The 20,813-nt window shown below is 37.9% G+C and overlaps 1 protein-coding gene across 7 annotated transcripts in view; it reads right to left on the bottom strand.

The window, feature by feature from the left end:
* Tsga10 (testis specific 10) overlaps positions 1 to 20,813 on the bottom strand; it is a 95,375-nt gene that overhangs the window by 20,194 nt on the left and 54,368 nt on the right. For 6 of the 7 annotated variants that reach the window (XM_038341478.1, XM_038341476.1, XM_038341474.1 and 3 more), the window contains 5 exons: positions 20,293 to 20,447; positions 15,535 to 15,590; positions 11,578 to 11,746; positions 9,073 to 9,183; positions 6,565 to 6,750 (listed from right to left, as the gene is read on the bottom strand). In XM_038341478.1, coding sequence (XP_038197406.1) covers positions 6,565 to 6,750; positions 9,073 to 9,183; positions 11,578 to 11,746; positions 15,535 to 15,590; positions 20,293 to 20,447 — 677 coding nt within the window. The remainder of the gene's footprint in view (positions 1 to 6,564; positions 6,751 to 9,072; positions 9,184 to 11,577; positions 11,747 to 15,534; positions 15,591 to 20,292; positions 20,448 to 20,813) is intronic. The other variant, XM_038341475.1, reaches the window with a different exon arrangement.

Consider the following 20,813-nt stretch of genomic DNA (forward strand, 5'->3'; position numbering starts at 1 on the left):
ATGTAAGATAGAAAAATAGAAAGAAACAAAGTAATCACAATAAACGGAAAGCATGAAACAAGCAATAGTAAAACTAAATGTACTAGCAATGTAAAAACTTATTAGTTAACAGAAAGATACTACAGGTTTTTAAAAATCAACCAAACTGGCCTTCGTGACACAGGCCTGTAGTCTCAGGGATCAAAAGGCAGAAAGACTGAAAGTTCAAGGGTTGCCTGGACAACTTCACAAGCCTCTCTCAAAATAAGAGAAGGACTAGGGAATGAATCAGTGATAGAGTGTCTGTCTAGGCTCAATTACTGGTCACATACACACACACAAAAGGAATTCAAGGTTACGTAGAAGTTCAAGGCAAGCATGTGCATATCAAAATGGTCTCAGAAATATAACTTACAAGTGAATACAAAATAACATGCCAGACATGTAAAATTTCAGAAAAGCTGGGGACAACCAGAATGAAAATGAATCATTGTAAACAAATATAAAATTGCAGAGATGACAGTAGTAGAAGACAATATGAGGAGCATGCAGGGCCAACTCTGGGGGAGGCTATGTTGTATGGGTCTCAGCTTTCAATGTGCACCTGACCCTGAAGGACTTCATCTTACATAGCAACAGCCTTGATCTGAGTAACTCCACTTGAAGCGCCAAACAGGAGTGACTGTTGTGAAACATTCCTTTACACTATGGACGATGTGTCACTGTGACGGGTTTAGTAAAGAGCTGAATGGCCATTAGTTAGGCAGGACTTCTGGGGTCAGAGAGCTCTGGGAGAGAAGGAGGAATGGCAAGCCAGGCGAGGAGGAAGTAGGATGGACAAATGGAGATGAGGTAATGAGTATGGGGGAAAAATGTAGATTTTAAAATATGGGCTAATTTAAGCTATAAGTAATAGGAACAAGCCTAAGCTAAGGTTGAATATTTATAATTATTGATAAGTCTCCATGTCATTATTTGTGAGCTGGAGGCTCAAGGAAAAATCTGTTTACAAGTGACTCTACATTCTCTCCTTCTCTTTCTTCTCTCCCTCTCCGTGTGTGTGTGTGTGTGTGTGTGTGTGTGTGCGCGCGTGTGCATTCATAGCTGTGGAGGTGAAAGGTCAACATCAAGTGTATTCCTCAGTCATTTTCCATGTCATGTTTTAAGATGAAGTCTCTCACTAACCTGGAGCTCACCAAATCAGCTAAATTGACTGGCTAATGAGCTCCAGTGATCACACCAATAAACAAAGATACCAGAAACTATACCAATTATATAAGAAATATCAGACTCCTAAACCTATAAAATCAAAGCACATGCAGCCTTACCTGGGACTTTAGAAGAAGCCTTCCAAGGTCCTCTGACTTGTCAGTGATTTCTCATGAGTCTTGTACAGAAAAATTGCCAAAGCAAAGGACTCCTGTCTCTATCCTTGACTGCACCTGAATCCTTCCCTGAGTAGCTCTGCACTCAGGCTAAGAAGATATCTTATCTGGTCCCCTAAAGGCTCTTCTGTGCCAGGTCTCTATCTCCATCTTCAGATGTAGAGGTCTTTCTGATCTCTATAGTGTTTTAAACTCTTTTTGGATATTTTGGATAATTATGTATAATCCATGTACATAAAATGTAAAGTGTAAAGTACTAATTACTTATTAGTAAACAAGAATGGAATAAAACAGCTTGTGGCTGCCATCAGCTAGCTACCAAACAAAATTGGTATTACTGGGCAAATAGCAACTAATAAAACTGACTTAGGTTGTGAATTATTAAATTCAATGAATTATGACATTGTATAAAGACAAATGTGTTCATCTGTATTTGCCATCTAACATACTCATGACACACAAAAATAGCAACTATACAAAAACAGAAAGAAAAGACTTAGAAACATATAGAGTCTTCTTAATCTGTGGAAAAGCATCAAGTGACCCACACACTTGTACTTTAAATTCCAGACTCTCAGAGGAAAGGTAAGGGGAAAATACTTGAGTAAATAATGGCCAAAGGTATTCTCAATGTGATGAAACCAAACAATCATGAGTGTAATTATTAAATAAAAGGACTATAAAGATCTACTATGCCATTAAATTAATGTCAATGAAATTAGAAAATTCCTGCACTAGAGAGATGGCTCAGTGGTTAAGAGCACTGCCTGCTCTTCCAAAGGTCCTGAGTTCAATTCCCAGCAACTGCATGGTGGCTCACAACCATCTGTAATGAGATCTGGTGCCCTCTTCTGGCCTGCAGGCATACATGCAGACAGAATACTGAGAATATTGTATACATGATAAATAAATAAATCTTTAAAAAAAAGAAATTAGAAAATTCCTAAAAAGCACAAATTATTAAAATGAACACAAGAGAAACAGAACAGGCCCATAACAAAAAGAGTCTGACTAGAAATTTAGAAACTTTCCACCAAAAACAGGTTCAGGTGGCTTTAGCATTGAATCTACCAAACCTTTAAAGACTTGGCACCAATTATATACAAACTCTTACAAAAACTAGAAGCAAAAGGAATGTTTCCAAGTTATTATATACTAAAACCATACAGGTTGTCATAAGAAAAAATACTAGAAAACCAAATGTTAACACCAAAATAGAATAATTATACATAATGATCAAGTAGGATTTCTCTTAGGAGTGCAAAATTATACTTGATACCATGCATAAAATTTAACCCAATATAGATCAAAGACATGAAAGAAATTGGAGTAGCTGGTTGTGATAGCTAATGGGTACATTGTATCTTTTAAAGATGATGGAAATGTTCAAAAGTGCTCGTTTTTTATAAGATCATAACTCTAAATATTCTAAATACCACAGAATATACTTTATAAGAACTTTATGAGATAGATAACATTCTCAATAAAGTTATTACAAAAAGCTGTAAATGTGTAAGGTTAAAAATGTGTAAGGTTACAAGCCTGGTGTGGTGGTACATGCCTATAATCTGGGAGACATAAGCAGGAATATCATGTGTTCAAGGTCAACTTGAACTATACACTGAGATACTATCTCTAAGAAAAGACAGAACCCATAGCTAAAGAGATCAACGTCCTCAGGGTGATGATATTACTGCTAAATGGACACAATATCAAGCTGCCTTCTAAACATGTGTCTCTACATCCACAGATATGTGCAGCTTTCAGTCCTCATCAGAGGAGCATCTCTGTGCAATGGATAGTGGTCAAAGTACAGAGAATAACTGTCTGGAATGCTCAACCATAAGTGAGACATATATATCACACCCTTCCCTTAAAGCTCAGGAAACATCACGGAAGAGGAGGATGATACACACTTATAAAAATATTTCAGGCTTACATTTTTAGAATGACTTGTGTTTTTAAATTGGCACATCATATTGATGAAATATAATACATGCATATAATATACAAGAATCAAATCAGGGTTATCAACAGTTTAGTCTCCTTTGATATTAATTTCCGATATAAACTCACTAGTCATTCACTGCTGAAAGCTATAGTAACTTAGAACACTGAGGAGTGTTATAAGCATCTCCCCTCCCCTGGCTGTACTCTGGAAACAATACCCACTTTTTCTCTACCCTTCCTTTCTTCCATTTGTCCCATCCTCTACAGAAGTTTAAATAAAAATATTGGAAAATGTCTTTTGGGTCATACGACACTAAGGAATTTCTTAGAAAACATAAGATCATAAATCATATGGAAAAAGATTAATAATAATTCTAAGTACATCTTTTTATCTTGCAAGTAAATGAAAAGACAAGTTAACTATTAAATCTTCAAAAGGGTTGTAATCACAAATATATAGAGGACTCCTGTCACTTGATATGAAAAATGTAAGTAATTGAATAGAAAACAATGCAAACATATTTAAGAAAAACTCATTCGATGGGCTGGAGAGATTGCTCAGGGATTGAGAAAACTTCCTGCTCTTCCAGAGAACTAAGGCTTGAATCCTAGCACCCACATGGCTGTTCACAAACCATCTGTAATTTGTTCCAGAGAATCTAATGCCCTCTCCTGGCCTGCATGGGCCCCATGTACTCATACACCCAGGCAAACGCTCATGCACATAAAAAATTTGTTTTTAATTCTTTAAATTTTTTAAAGATAAATCCATTCAAAAACCCACCTAAGAAGAGCTGTAAGTGGTCAAGAAACACTAAACCCTGTCATTTGTTTCTCCATCAGGCATGTGCCACCTGCTGTTCAAACAGGCAAGTGTCAGCTTCTGCTGAATTCCCAGCTTCCTGGTGCCGGGCTTCCAGAACTGGTTTTACTCCTGCTGAAGGAAAAACCTCAAAATCTCAGCCATATTTGGAAGTAGTTCATTTTAAGAGGTCCCACATGTCCATTAAAATATTTTTAGAACACACAATCCTTTTTAGCACAGAAGCTTGTTAAAAAATATTTTGCTAATAATATATGGAAGGAAAAATTTCAAATTAATTTGTAATGCATACTGTTGTTTCTGAGTTTCAATTTTTGTGGTGTTGTAGGATACACTCATCATTTAACTAGATAGTTTTTTTTTAAAGAAGCATAAAAAGACACTCAATTTCACTTATACTCTAGGAAACATAAAACATAACTGTGGAAAAAAAGTAGAGGCTGATAATATTGAAAACAGTATTTAAGCAAATGATAACCCATGGTTTCTGGCAAGAGTAAACTTCTAGAAGGCAATTTGATAAACTAAATAAAATTGTGTGTGTCTTAGATTCAGTATTTGCTTCCAGACATACGCCTAAAGAAACAGAGCCAAGAGAAATAAAAAAGAATGTTTGTTACATAACACTTTACTATAGAAAAGGGTGAAAATATAAATCCTTAATATGAGAATTTAAGCAAGAAAATATTTAAACAATTAATATATGCCACTGTTTGAAGTATGTGTGTAACAAAACATATTTTTAAATTGTTATGACCTTAAAATGGGTAGTTGCAAATAGATATTTAGTAGATTTTATCACTTAAAATTATTTGCGGTGCCAGGGATGAATTAGGGCCTCCAAGTGTGCTAGGCAGGTACCTGACACAGACCCAAATCCCCAGGTCTGATCAATGAAAATGTGCTGACTGTAGAGATGACTCACGCTGAAGAGAAGTCTGACTCCCAGCACCCAAGTCAGGCTGCTGAAAAGTCACGGGCAACTTCAATTCCAGGGCCTCCAACACGCTCTTCTCATGTCCCTGGCACTGTACTAACAAGCACAAATACCCTCCTTCTCCCACGTCTCACACACGCGCATGAGCACACAGTCTCACACGTGCACAACTGAAAGTACAAATCAAATCCTAAAACACATACACAGGGGAGGGAGAGAGGGAGTGAAAGGAGAGAGGTCTGGGAAATAACTCAAGTCAGTGAAATGCTTGCATGCAAACATGGGGACCTGAGTTTGACCTTGCAGAAACTACGTTTAAAAAGGAAAAGCCTGGCATGGCGGAGCACAGCTGTAATCCCAGAACTGGGAAAGCAGAGACACCACAGTCCTGGGGCTTGCTGCTAGCCAATCTAGATGAATTCCCAACTCTCGGTTCAAGAGACCCTGTCTCAAAAAAACAAATAAGGTAGAAAATGAAAATGACTGAAGGGTGCCAGAAGTCAACCTCGGCCTCCACATCTACATGCCGACACACTGACTTGTACACACAGATATACAAAACTGCCAAGCAGTAGTGGAGCGCACCTTTAATCCCAGCACTCAGGAGGTAGAGGCAGAGGCAGGCGGATCTCTGTGAGTTCAAGGCCAGCCTGGTCTACAAGAGCTAGTTCCAGGACAGGCTCCAAAACTACAGGGAAACCGTCTTGAAAAATCAAATATACATACATATATATATATATATATATATATATATATATATACACACACACACACACACATACACACACACATATACACACACAAAAAAAACGGACTTGAAAACAGAAAACATTATATATCAATTGGTGCATAGAAAGAGTGTGAAGTCATAAAAAGCAGCTAGAATAATATGAAATCTATATGCAACCACTATGGGGGTGAAAAGTTGTAGTTTTAATGTCTGGTTTCTTTTCATTTATTTGTGTTTGTGTGTGTGCACACGCGCACACATACTATATGAATGCTGGTATCCATGGAGGCCAGAAGAAGGAGTCAATCTACTGAAGCTAGAATTACAGGTTGTAGGAACCACTGCATGTTGCTCCTGGGAATGGATCTCAGGTCCTCTAGGTGATCAGCAAAAGTTCTCACCCACTGAACCATTGCTCTTGCCTCTGATACTTTGTTTCTTTAAACAAAGATATATAAAGCAAGTGTGGCAATATGCTAATGTTATTACATCTGCAGGACAGAAATAGATCTGTTTTATTATTTTTCAAAAATTTGATTGTTTTTGTTTGAAACAGTTCCCAATTTAAGAAAAAAAGCCAATGATTATTCTGGTTGAAGGTACCTAAAAGAATCAAGGTGGATAGGAAAATAAGAGGCTATAATTTACAGTGCATTATATAATTAAACTGCTTGTCAATATATTAAACTTATGAAAAGCCAAAGAAAGCTCCCTTAAATATGACACGGGATGTACTGTAAGCACATTTCAACAAACTTACTTGCTCAACCTCTCTGTTAAGGGCATCAACTTTTTCTTTTAATCTGTTGCCTTCTGCTTCAGCAGTGATAAGTTCCAATTTGAGGGCATTGTTATCTGCCTCTAATTGACGGGCTTTATTTTCCCAGTTTTCAGCATCTTCGTTGGCTTTTCGGAGTTGTTCCATTATTTGCCGGTTCTCAGATTCCTAAAAAGCAAATCTCGGGTATTATTGTCAAACTTTAAAGGTAACTAACATACAGTGTTTATTGAACACTGTATCTGGACCCCTGGGAAATCACTCACAAATAATCTTGAAGAGATCCTACTTACCCTAACCTAGAAAGATGGCCATCCTGTTAGGAACATAAAGAAGTACTATTCTTCCTGCTCCCACAGGTACCCACTCAGGAGAGTGTCCTTATCTTCAGGACTTGAACAAAATGTTCTTGTGCTTCTTAAGAGAGTCTTACCCTGTGACTGTTGGCTGACTCCAGTGGCTCTGAGCTGCTAACCTTCTCATCAGCATTCCTTTGTTCTCCACCACTTTATTGAGCTGCACTGGCCAGAGTTTCTGCATTCTTTCATATCGTTAAGTGTTAATTTCTGATTAGATTTATTATTATTATTTTTAACTGTGTGTGGGGGTGCACATGCATGTTGAGTGCTGGTGCCATTGGAAACCAGAGGTTTGGGGTCCCCTGGAGTTGACTTGGGTTCTGGACACTGAACCTCTGAACTAAGAGTGCTCTTCACCTCTAAGCCACATCTTGAGACCCTGGGGCTTAATTTTCTTGGTCACAGACTCCAATCTCTTTTTGGCTTGCTTCTATTAAGTAGTCAGAAACTGCTCAGAAGTAAACTATCAAATGTATGCTAATCATATAACTCGTGTAGAAGTTGTACATACAGTACAGGATTGTTTGGGCAGTGCAGGGATTGGATCTAGAACTTTGTACATGCTAGGTAAGTGCTTTACCACTGAGCTGTATCTACATTTGTTGGAACTAAATTTTTTAAATTGTCAAAGTGATACCATAAATGAATTAGTTTAAGTAGGACTTGCCTTCTACAGGGAAAAATTCAGTTCCATAAATAATATACTATGTTAAATAGCCATTAATAACTACTTCAAAATCATATATTAGGGGCTGGAGAGATGGCTAGGCAGTTAAGTGATTATACTGCTCTTGTAAAAGACCCAAGTTTGGTTCTTCTACATGTTGGGCAGCTCACAACTTCTTGTAGCTCCAGCTCGAGGTAGATCTAGTCTTTGCAGGCACCTGCATTCATGTACAAACACACACACACACACACACACACACACACACACACACACACACACACACACACGCACAGAGAGAGAGAGAGAGAGAGAGAGAGAGAGAACACATGCACAGAAAGAAAAACTTTAGTACTGTGGTTTGCCTAACTTACTCTTTAAACTTCAGTTATAATTTTACTAATATCAGGAACATTCTCCTTCCTGTTAATACTATATTTCTCTATCAGAAATCCTGAGCTAAATGAAATAACCAAAGTACAACAAATTAACACCCCACCCTTTCTAATCAAATGTATGTTCTCCCAGTTAAAATTACCTACTAGTAAGAAACTGATTGTGACCCAGTTAATATTGCCATCTTGTGGCCTTAGATGTAAAAGATCTTTTCTCTGTCTATTGCACTAAAGTTCTTCCTCTCAAGACTCAGAAGTTCCAAAGCTGCTGAAGGTGATGGGAACAACCTAGGAGTCCTAAGAATGTTTCATCTCTCTAAGTCCTTAAAAATGCATTTGCGTGCACTATGAGCAAACGTGCAGAATATGTTGGTATACAGATATTAAATTATATGTTAACTAAAAGAAGCCATTGAGGGAAGTAAAGTTTCCACTCACACTTTTAGTCTTGTGTAGATCATACCACATCTATGATAATGATACATTATGCTAACATAGACATTTTATCTAATGTACTTAGTAAAATTGTCCTGAGATAAACTGCATTACAGAGCTGACACACACATCTACATTTGGGGATCTCTGAAGTCTCTCTCTCTCTCTCTCTCTCTCTCTCTCTCTCTCTCTCTCTCTCTCACACACACACACACACACACACACACACACACACAGGACTGGTCAAATAGTGACTAAAATATGCAAATTGTTCTAAGAAACAGGTGGTTTAATAATGGTGTGATCCATTCTGCCCTGTCAAACAGTCAGGATAAGCCACTTTTGTCAGTTTTAACAGAAAATGCAGCATTTTGTGCCCCATGTTCTTTGGTTAAGAAGAATCTACTTGTCTTGAGAATGTACTGTGAATTTAGCACACTGAAATATACAAGTTCTTAAGTGATCTTTTGGGACAGGTGATTCTAAAAGTATATAGTTAATCTGTCACAGTCAAAACTATAATATTTGATTAAAGAAAGACTTGATTCACTTGTCTGATGAGTGTAATAGATCACTAAGTTAAGTCTTATGAAAACTTGTAGGTACCATGAGCAAGGAAAAAAATGTGCATATGTACCTCTGATTTTAATATGTTCTTCAGCTTGTTAACCTCCAAATTCGTATCCTGGACCTTCTGTTTTATATCATTGAGTTCATTATGAGTATCATTCAATTTTTTGGACAGTGCCTATGAAAAAAATATAGCTAGATTTGACTATAATAAATAAAAATTTCTATATATAAGAACATGTAAACTTTAAATATTTGAAACTGATGATTATATAAAATTAATGTAACAATGATATAAACACATATGTGAAAGTGGTAAAGGAACAGAAGCCCAAGAGAAAACAGGCAAAGGACCCAGACAGACAAGACATCATAAGGGGCATAAGTTGGTAACACTAAAATACACTTAACTAGTAACCAAAGATATGCTAATTAAGACAATGGGATAGTGTTTGTCTATCAAGTTAGTGAAGAGTTAAAGCTTCAACTGTGCTAAGGAATGGGTATTTCCATGTATTATTTACTGTAAACAAAATTTTCACAAGGAAACTCTGTGAACCATTAACACAGAAATGTATTTAGGCACTTTCAAATACTCATAAAAAGAAGAAAGACATTCTCTGTATTTGAAATATAAAACATTCTATTTACAATGTTTAAAATTGTAAATTGCTATGAAATCAGAAAAATACATGCTAAAAGTTAATATAACACTAACTAGATGGTAAAGACACCAGGAGATATTTCTTTTTCCTCTTCTCCTTTAAGAAAAAAAAGTTCTATAATGAACTTATATTTCTGTTAAAAAGATGTGATATTAAGAATAAAACTTCCTAAAGTTTCAGTCTATTGTTTACAGAAAAACCAGCAACCTTTCTTATATAACCCAAAGGAAGAAAAAAACTACCTTGGAACATATGTAAATTCTTTTGATGTCAATTTTCTTCTGGTGGCCAATCATAAGTGTGCAGTTTAACAAAGCAGGAAAATTTATATAGTCACAAGCTAGTAAGTGACATTCTGGACACAACAGTAAATGTCTCATTTACCATTCAGTTTTACAGATTATGAGATTCATGAAATTTTCTGGGCAGTACTGGCACAGGACCTTAATTCCAGCACTTGGGAGGCAGAAGCAGGCTAATCTCTGTAAGCTGGAAGTCAGCCTGGTCTACAAGAGCCAGTTCTAGGACTCCAAAGCTACGGAGAAACCCTGTCTCAAAAACTTAAAAAAAATTCATGGAATTTAAACTACATGATAGTATAATCTAGCAAGAAGAGCCAACCCCATGTGAGCCTTAAATACCTGGTTCTTCACATAGAAAAGGCATGGTATAAAGCAGCAGTTTTTTTTCCACCAACATTTAAGAAGTATTTGTAAAAGCAGTGTGGTAGTTTGAATGACAATGCCCCCCATTGGCTCATGTGTTTGAATGCTTGTCCCCAGCTAGTGGAACTGTTTGGGAAGGGTTAGGGAGTGTGGCCTTGTTGGAGAAGGTGTGTCAACGGGGATGGGTTTTAGTTTCAAAAGCCCTTGCCAGGACCAATCTTGTCCTCTCTACCTGCTGGCTGTGGATCAGGATGTAAGCTATTAGCTACTTCTCCAAGACATGCCTGCCTGCCTGCCTGCCTGCCTGCTTGCTACTACCCTCTCTTCCATGATGAACTCTGAAACTGTAAGAAAGGCCCCCAGTTAAACACTTCCTTTTATTAGTTGCCTTGATCACAGTGTTTCATCACAGCAATAGAACAGTAACTAAGACAAACAGTATTACAATTTTGAATTTCTATGAAATAAGCAGAAGTGTATATTAAATCTCAATAGTAACTGTAACTCAAGTATCCCGAACTGACCTCAAATTGATTTGCAGCCAAGGATGACCTTGGGCTTCTGGTCCTCCTGCTTCTACCTCCTGAGTGCTGGGACTAGGGGCATCCAGCACCACACCTGGTTTTGTATGGCTACAGACAGGAATCATGTCTGCTTAACAAACTAACACCCAACTAACTGAGATACATCACCAGCCTCTTTTATTTGGTTTTCTGTTTTTTTTTTCAAAAATAAAATGTTTTTTAAAACATTTTAAAAAGTTCAACTTGAAATAATAGTATTAATGAAGACTGTCAGACTGAAATATAGTGCCTTATAAAGTAAAAAGTAGAATTTCCCTAAAAAAGTATCATAGTGCTAAAAAGATCCCAAAACTGTACCATAGTCTACATAGAATATTTAAACACAAAAGTTTGTAGTCCACTATAAATATGCTCATTTTAAAATTTCTCATAGCTTTTAATCCTCGTTTGTTTTGTTTAATTCAAATACTTACCCTTTGGTATGGCAGTTTTTCTAAGGTTTAAAACAAATCCATAATATTCCCATTCATTTCTCTTTAATAGCTAATACTTTATGTCTGAGAATTTCATCTAGAAATTATATGACATAATCTGTTATAAAAGTAAAAAACAAGAATTGCTAGTTGCAGAGTCTGCTTTTCTACAAGATGAAATGAGGGCTGTGCCTCAGAAGAAATACATTTTTTTCTTCTCTCCAAAAGTCTGGGAGCAAGTATACCTGGTTTTCTTGTTTGGCTTTGCTAAACTGTTCTTGGAGGGTGTCATTTTCATGAGCCAAGATATCTCTTTCCCTGGCAATCTGACCCAGTTCGTCATTTGTTTCATCCAATTGCCGGCGCATTCTGGAAATATCTTGTTCACACATAATTAGGGCTTCAGTAGACTGTCTATTCCACAAATCAAATAGTACATAAGAAGAGATACTTTACTGAAACAGAATAACAAATTCTCACAAAACAGAAGATGGACAGTTAGAATGAGAACCGAAGGTTTGAAAATGTAAAACGTGTACATTTAAAGGAACCACTACAAAGAGCACATTTACAGTTTCACTATGAAAAGTGCACTAAGTAGATACAAGTCACTGATGTACCTGCATCTCAAAACCTCCAACACTTAACAGGAAGGCCTTCTTCACACTTCTAGCTATTGACTCTCCCCCTGCAGAGTCCTCTCCTCTGTGCTCTGAAGAGTTGGTTTTTAAAACGAATACCTCATCCTTCTCCTTTTAGCCCTTCTTTTCAGAGAAACCCTTGTCATATCCACGACTCCTGAACGATTCTTAATTTTCAACTCAAAAAGGATTTAAAGTATGAGACACGCCCTCCTGTGTCTGTGAGAGTGGCTCCAGAGAGGGTTAAGTGATTGGGTGAGACCCATTCTCAAAGAGGACAGTATCTTCCAGTAGGCTTTCCAAAGGACAGCAGTGTCAGAGAAGGAAAGTCAGGGCGCACACTACCTGCCCTTCTGAGCGTGCACTCATGCCTGCGCCTCCCTCCTCTACTGCCATTACATTTGTTTCACTGCCTCCTTCCAATACAATCTCAACATAGTGGCTCTACAGGGAGTTCCAGGCCTCCAGCACCAATCTGGTGAGGCATCCAGTGTCTTGGGGTGGGTAGGTGCCAAGTTCTATGCCCTTCTGGTACACAGACTGCCACTTCTGGAATACTCAGCTCCTAGAACGTGAGGCAATTTCCCTTATACACATATACATTCTATTGGTTACACTCCTCTACAGCAGTGGTTCTCAACTTTCCTAATGTTGTTAACCCTTTAATACAGTTCCTCAAGTTGTGGGACCCCCAACCATACAATTATTTCATTGCTATTTCATAATTGTGATTTTGCTACTGTTATGAGTTATAATGTAAATATATGATATGCAGGACATCTGATATGCTATATGTGTGGGTCATGGCCCACAGGTTGAGAACCACTGCTCTAGCAAACCCTGCCTAATAAAGGTTTTGATATCAGGAATGGTTGTAAAGAAACAGAACTGTAAGCATGAATTTCCTTAAAGGGACTGGTGATAACCAGAGCTGGCTCTTACTATGTTGGATTACTTACATTAGGGAAAAAAAAAACAGCATTTTTGTCGTATTGAAACATATTTATTCTGCTTATAGATTTACTTTTCCTGCATATAATGCTTACAAAATGCCCTATCTTCTTTTGTCGTATTCCATCCACACAGCAATACTTCAGACCAGGGAATTTATTTCACAGCTAAAGAAATTCAACAGTTGGCTTATGCTCATGGAATCCACTGGTCTTACCTTGTTCCAAACCATCCTGAAGCAGCTGGCTTGACAGAGTAGTGGAATAGCCTTTTAAATATGGAGTTCTAGCACCAACTATGTGGCAACAGCCCAGAGGGCTAGGGGTGTATATGTTCTGAATCAGTGTCCAATATACGGTACTATCTCCCTTGAGTCAGGATTCATGGTCCGAGAATTAAGAAATGGAAATGATAGTAGCACCACTCACCATCATCCCTATTGATCCACTGAAGAATGTCTGCTTCCTATTCCCACAACCTTATGTTCTGCTGACCTAATGAGCTTTGGGTCCAGAGAGGGGAGAGTGTTTCAACCAGGAGGTACATGAACCATTCCATTGATCTAGAAGCTAAGGCATCACCTGGCCACTTTGGGCTCCTGAGTCAATAGGCTAAGAAATGAGTTAAAGGATTAGGAGTGGTTGATTCAGGCTTCCAGGGAGAACTTACTAGCAGCCCACAATGAAGCACAGTAACAGCATGTCTGAAACCAAGTCTTTTAAGGCATCTCCTAGTGTTAGAATGTCCTGTGACTACAGCCAATGGGAAACTGCAACTCAGCCTAGGTAGGATGACAAAAACCGCAGGTCCTTCAGTAGTCAAAGTGTGGGTCATGCCCCCAAAATAAAAAGCCCCAGATTTGCTGAGGATTTTTTTTAAGGTGGAGGAAATGTGGAATGAATAGTACTTTATCAGTTATTAGCTTTGCCATAGTACTAGATATAGAAATCAGAACTGTAATTATACACATTTCCTGGGTTTTTTTGTTGTTGTGTGTATGCGTATACACATATATTAAGCAGATCTGTTTTTCTTTCCTGTCTTATAGCTTTAGCATGTAATACAACACTGAGTTGCTTTCAGAACTTAAGTGTCATTATATCTATACTATCAAACTTAAGTTGTGATTTATTAAAAAAGTAAGCATTTCTCAAGGGACTCTGCCATTTTTCTGGAAAAAGAATTAGTGCATTTTCAGTTAGACATGGGATAGTTATATCATATCACCTGGACTTATGGCCTTGTTACAGTCTTCATCTAAAATTTAAGAAAGACATTAGATGTGATTGTGTGTCAAGCTGGTAAAGAGCAGAGTTGTGACAGCTGGTCTTATCAACTTGATGACACTTAAACACCCTAGGAAACATATTCTGGGCACGTCTGTGACAGTGTTTCCAGAGAAGCTTAACTGACTGAAGGAGAGCCTTCCTCGAAGTGGGCAGCACTCTCTAAACAGCTCTTCCAGGAAAAAAAGTGTTGTCTGGCCCCCACCTCCCGCCCCCACCCCTTTCCTGAATGTGGGCAGCCACAGCTGCTGCTGTCATCGACGTCAGCTTCTCTGGTCACTGATGGAGAATGAACACCCGCAGCTCCCCCGGGAGCTCGAGGCCAGCGCTGGACTCAGGCTGCTCCAGCATCTGGCTTTGTGGACTGGGCAGGTACTGAGTTCCCTGCTCCTGTAGCAAGCAGCCAGCCACTGATGAAAGACCCAGCCTCTGTTCGGTTCTGTTCCTCTAGAGAACCCTGCCTAATATCGCTCCCAGCATCATGTAAACCATAGGATCACAGTCTCCAGGATTAGCCTCTTGTTAGCATCTCAGACTCATCCTTCCCAAACACGTCTACAAGGTCTCATGGGCTCTTTAAATTCAGAGCTAAAGTCATCTTCCCTGAACACTCCTCCTGTCATATGCAAGGAGGACCTGGAAACCTGACATTTCCCTCAAATCCCTCATTATAAAGACCTCATTCCTTCTGTTCCCCCTTACCTCTTCTAAAAATTTACTACCTCTTCATTCTGGATAATTCAATGAAAACTACCTTAAAAATTAAAACATTTTAATAGTCTTTACTTCCCAAAGGATGAAAATCAAGACTCACCTGTGTATTGTATAGGCCTTCTCACATGTTTGGTTTCTCTTCCTTTACTCCTTTTCCCCCCAAGATTGATTTCATTTCCTGAGTATGAATGTTTTGCCTGTATGTGTGTACACGTACCACATGCATACCTGCTGCAGGTCAGAAGAGTGTGGACCACCATATGGGTGCTGGGAACTGAACTTGGATCCTCTACAAGAGCAGAATGTGCCTGTAACAGCTGAGCCATTTCTCTAGTCCCTCCTTCACTTCTCTTATAGTTGAGGTCCCGACAACACTCACCTATCTGTAGTTCAAGAAGCTTCTGAACACAGACTTTTTTTTACCATTATTCCTGTGTCAGAAGCCTTTCCCTTTATTTCTCTTGGTGAACATAATCCTCTCCTTTACTCCCCACACCATCCTAAGACCCTACTAAAATCAGAGGTACTGATACATCAGATAAGTCCCTCGATTTTCAGACATAAATAGTATTTGCTTCCAGTATATGCTCAAGTATTTTTAATGATTTACCTTGATGCCTGTTCCATCTCAGCAATGATATTCTTCATGCCTGAAATGGTCTTTTCCTTGAAATTACACAAATATTAAGTTAAACTTATTTTAAAATCATTTCTACCAAAGCTTAATTAATAAAAAGAAATGGTCCCCCCCATGATTTTCATTTGGTATTAAAAATTTATGCCATATTCTTTTCTATACTTTAAAGCTTATAATCAGTGTGCACATTTGTGCTAGTTAAAGTAAATTCATTAAAGGAAAGGATATTCTGGTCTATTGATATGAGATCATGTAACTAATACTGTGTTAAAAAAAATTTATGTAATCATCCAGCTATATAAGACTCCCATAATCACCATTGTTTAGCAATACAATATTACACACTAGACAGTGCTAATTTACTTCCATATGTTTCTCATGTCATAAAACTTGGGAAAGTGAATAATATGTAACTAAATTTGTTTCTTATATAATTATTTTATTTTTGAGAATATAATAGTGTCATTTTCTCTTCCCTTTCCTCCCTCCAAACTCTTCCATGGCTCTCTGTCAAATTCATGGACTCTAATTATTTGTTGCCACATACATGTATGTGTATGCATGCACACATATATTCCTAAACATATAAATACTAACTGCTAAGTCTAATGTTATGTGCACGTATGTTTTCAAGGCTGATATTTGGCATTGGATAACCAGTTGATGTGTTCTTCCCTAGCCTCAATCCTACATACGGAACTGTAGACAACTAAGTTTATTTATTAGAAAAAATAACTGAGTATATTATTTATATTAGCAGTATTAATTTCAAACACCTGTCCCAGTATTTCAGAGCTGTTGTGAAAAATTAAAATTGTAGGATCATTGAAGATGGAAATGGATTTGGATATATTGCATTTTATGTTACTAGCACACCTAACTCAAAGTGAGCATGCATTATCTTCCTTTATTTGTGTGCCCCACTAGAGTATTTTTAGCTTCTGACCTTTAATAGAATGGGGAAGGGTCTATATGTGACAGTATGACCAAATATATTTGGCCAAAATATGATTAAAACATCCATTAACAAAAACAGTTCATCCCCCAAAGAACAAACTTATAGAAGAAAACACATGCACACGTGCATGAGTGCATGCAAGTGCGCGCGCGCACGCGCACACACAAACACCACTTAAAATGGAACATTTGGTGAATTCAAGGCCAGCCTGGTCTACAAGAGCTAGTTCCAGGACAGGGTCCAAAGCCACAGAGAAACCCTGTCTCGAAAAACCAAAAAAAAAAAAAAAAAAAAGGAACATTTGGGCATCCGGGAAGATGGCTTACTCTGTTCAGTGCTTGTTGTACAAACATGATATCCTTAGTTGTATCCCCAGCAGCCACATAAGGTGCACACCTGTGACCCCAGCACTGAGGTACGGAGGCAAGGGTATCCCTAAGGCTTGACAGTCAGCCATTCTAGCCAAATCAGTTATTTTAGGTTCAGTGAAAGATTCAAAATTTAAGGTGCACACATATATGAACATGTATGCACATATACATCACACACACACACAATTTTGATTTTTAAAAAGTAAAAAGGGCAGTTTATATAGGCTTTATGTAAGCTATGTTTTAGATTTTAAAATAAATTTTGAAAACTCCACTGAACATCTAGTGCCTTGATAGTCATTACTTGATTAAGCATGGAATGTACTTTATAACTCTAAACAGGTTTATGCTTTTCTTCATCAAATGGATTTTTAAAAGGTAAGATTCTGTAGGAACATTATAAAATATCCAGGGCAAAAATTATTGACTAGAACTCAGTAATAAATCCTCTCAGACAATTTTTCTTTTAGTAGAGCCCTGATACAACCATTCCTCTAACCTGACAACTTTAGGAAGAAAAAAAAGAAAGAAGAGTGAATATTCCTTGAACAACCTGAGCATGCTCTTCCAGTGAGGGAAGTACACTCACGTGAACTGTTAAAACATAACTTACAGAGTGAGGGAAGTACACTCACGTGAACTGTTAAAACATACAGGAAAAAAAACTAAAACTTTCCAAGTCTGACTTTTCTTACTCAAAAATCTATGAGTTTGATACTCTATTTTCTAATATTAGTTGATATCAAATATCAAAACATTTCTTAAAACTAGGATTACCGCTGGGCGGTAATGGCACACACCTTTCATTCTAGCACTTGGGAGACAGAGGCAGGCGGATCTCTGTGAGTTTGAAGCCAGCCTGGTCTACAGAGCGAGTTCCAGGAAAGCCAGGACTGTTAAACAGAACAATTCTGTCTTGGAAAATCAAAAACAAACAAACAAAAACCTAGAATTACCAGGGACTAGTAATACAGCTCAACAGTTGGGAACACTTGGTACTTCCAGAGGAGCAGAGTTTGATTCCTAGAACCTACGTCAGGTGGCTCACAACTAACTGTGTCTAACTCCAGTCCTAGGGGATCCAACATAGTGTTCGGCCTCCTCAGGCACCCATACATACTTGCACATATTCACACACTAATACAGACACATACACAAACAAAATTAAAACTTAAAAAGAAGAGCTAAGATTACCAAAAAAAAATCACCTTATTCATTCTAAGGTGGAGTTCTCCAGATGAGCCTATTTCTGTATCTCCATCCTAACCACAGAATGCCTTGCTTTCTCCTTGCAGACATTTGCTATCTCAGCTCTGACGTGCCACCACATAGAACAGTCTGTGTAGCTCTAACTACCCTGGACTTGCTGTAGATCGGGCTGTCCTTGAGCTTTCAGAGCTCTTCCAGCCTCTACCTCTCAAGGTTTATAGGAATGTATCACCATGCTTGACAATCACTTTTAGCTCTCTAATGCTGCCTTACAAATTATTTTCCTTCAAAGGATGGATGTTTCATAAAACCTTAAATTTCTTCATTTTGAAATGAATGTGCATCTTAGTTGTCCTTGTAAAGAACCAAAACGCAGTTCACAGAATGAGAGGAATTTGAAATAGTGTATATGGCACAAAAAATGAGATTCTAAAAGCAAAAATTATGCCTAAATGTGTTTTAAAAGGAAAACACGCTTATTGTTTCAAATATAAGAATAAGGATAATCAAAATTGTGCCTAAAAATCATAAGATCCTTTTTCAGTAAACACACACATGTATGTACACATGCATGTATACACAATTTCCTTCCATGCCTTCAATTGTACTCATGAATTGAAATCTAACTTCAGTTTTCTCTCCAAACCTAAAACTCCAGCAGCCTACATTTACACGTCCACAGGACAGCTCCAGCTCAGTAGTGAGCAGTCAGTCTGCCCAGCATGCTCTATTCTTGTGTTTCTCCTCGTGCACAGGACTACTGATGGGCACAAGCACAAGCTCTCGGTCTCACTCCCTGAATAATGCATTTCCCTCACGGTGCTGCAGCATCTCCAGGCAGGTCTCACCATTTACCTTTTTATCAGTCTGTCTCTAGTCTCAGTTCCCTACAGTCCATCTGTCATGCAGATTTATAATTGTCAGAATATACATTATAAAATAAAGACCCAGTTGTAACCTCTCACTCACATTTATTATAGCGATAACAAGAGTCCACAGCCAACATCACAAATATCGTTGTGACTGGGTGTTTCTCTATCCATACGTAGCTGCTTGTAACCTATTCTCTAGCTATAAAGTCTCTGGAACAGCCCTGAGAGACCGTTCTCCCATGAGAGTCTGTGGACTCTAGTGTTAGTTGCTCTGTCCACTGTCCTCCTCCCCTAAGCCCTTCTCTGGCTTATTTCTAGTCATATTTTAGGAAAACTTAAGGCTTCCTAGACCTTCCTCCTCCCCTGGCCCAACCTCCGGGCTGAATCAGAGGTGCTTCTGCCAAACTCCAATAACACAGGATGCCTAGGTCCCTATGGTGCTTATGTCCTTACCTGTGCTCATAGCAGGATCTTCCACATTCACCATCAGTTTTTACTATACCACCTAGTACATGTCAATAAATACTTGTTGAAAGACTGGATGGACAGATGGATATATTAATGAATTAGTTCCCTTAGAATAGGGGGGAAAAACCTTACTCCAATGACACAATCTTTGCTTAAAACACTGTTGTTGTTGGTTTTTTTTTAAAAAAAAAAAAAAAACTAGACTTGCCTTCACAATCAGTTTATCAGCTAAAAAGGGATTTTTTTTTATCTTTCTGTCTTCCTTGTGAAATCTTCTGTTGTTGTTTAATGAGAAAAAAACACATGGAGGCAGCACACAGCCTACTTATTCTTAAAGACTGACAATGGCATAAAACATGTGCCCCCTCAAAGTACCTTAAATGCTGGGCTTGGTGGCACACACCTTTAACCCCAGCACTTGGGAGGCAGAGGCAAACAGATCTCTGGGAGTTTGAGGCCAGCTTGATCTACATACTGAGTTCCAGACCAGCCAGGGTTACACAGTGAGACCTGTCTCAAAAAACAAAACAAAGTGTGTTCCTAACTTAAAATCACAAAGGCAGTTTTAATGGAATGAACATATGGCTCTCCAAGGTGATAGAATGTTTGAAAGAAAAACATCATTCTTACTACTCTATTTTGATTTAGACGAATCACTAATTCATGATAGAAAAGTAAGTTTTAAAGATTAGCTAGAATATTTGCATGCATACTTCCTAAAACTGAGTTAAGACATTTCAACATCATATTTAAGTAGCAAATCCTACTCTTTTCTTCAGAGTCGATTAACCCACAGCTTAATATTTAAACATTTCATTTAAGCATATCTTGTCTACCAGTTCTCAAAACATACTTTCATTGCCAAACTCTCTCCAAGGGATGCAATATTTTCAGACTTTTTATCCAAACAAGCTTGCAGGCATTCCTTTTCTTTAGCCAGATCATTGAGGGTTGCACCAAGAATGCTGATTTCTTCTCGCTGTGCAATACTTTGCCTCGTAAAATTATCTAAATAATCATAAAGGTGTTGTTTAAATCAAGATAAAATCTTTTTCCAGTTCATCAGATTGAAATATTTTCTAACTAGTTGTTTTATGTTTTTCAATCATTTAAAAGTATCATAACCCAAATAAGATGCTTTTGTTTGTGATTATAAACCATAGTGAATCACAAAGTTCTAAATGTCCATAAATGTAAAAGCACAACTGGAATGATAACAAAGGAAAGCTCTTTGTCAGCATCTAATTAGACTGATCTATGTGGTAGAGAGCACAGGAAGGGAACAAATGAGACAGGTGGAATATCAAAACAACCTATGGATTTTCTCCATTAACTTCCCATCTAGCCTAAAATGACTGTTGAATGTAAAGTTGA

The sequence above is a fragment of the Arvicola amphibius genome, chromosome 9 (assembly GCF_903992535.2).
Source record: "Arvicola amphibius chromosome 9, mArvAmp1.2, whole genome shotgun sequence".
NCBI classification, from domain to species: Eukaryota; Metazoa; Chordata; class Mammalia; order Rodentia; family Cricetidae; genus Arvicola; species Arvicola amphibius.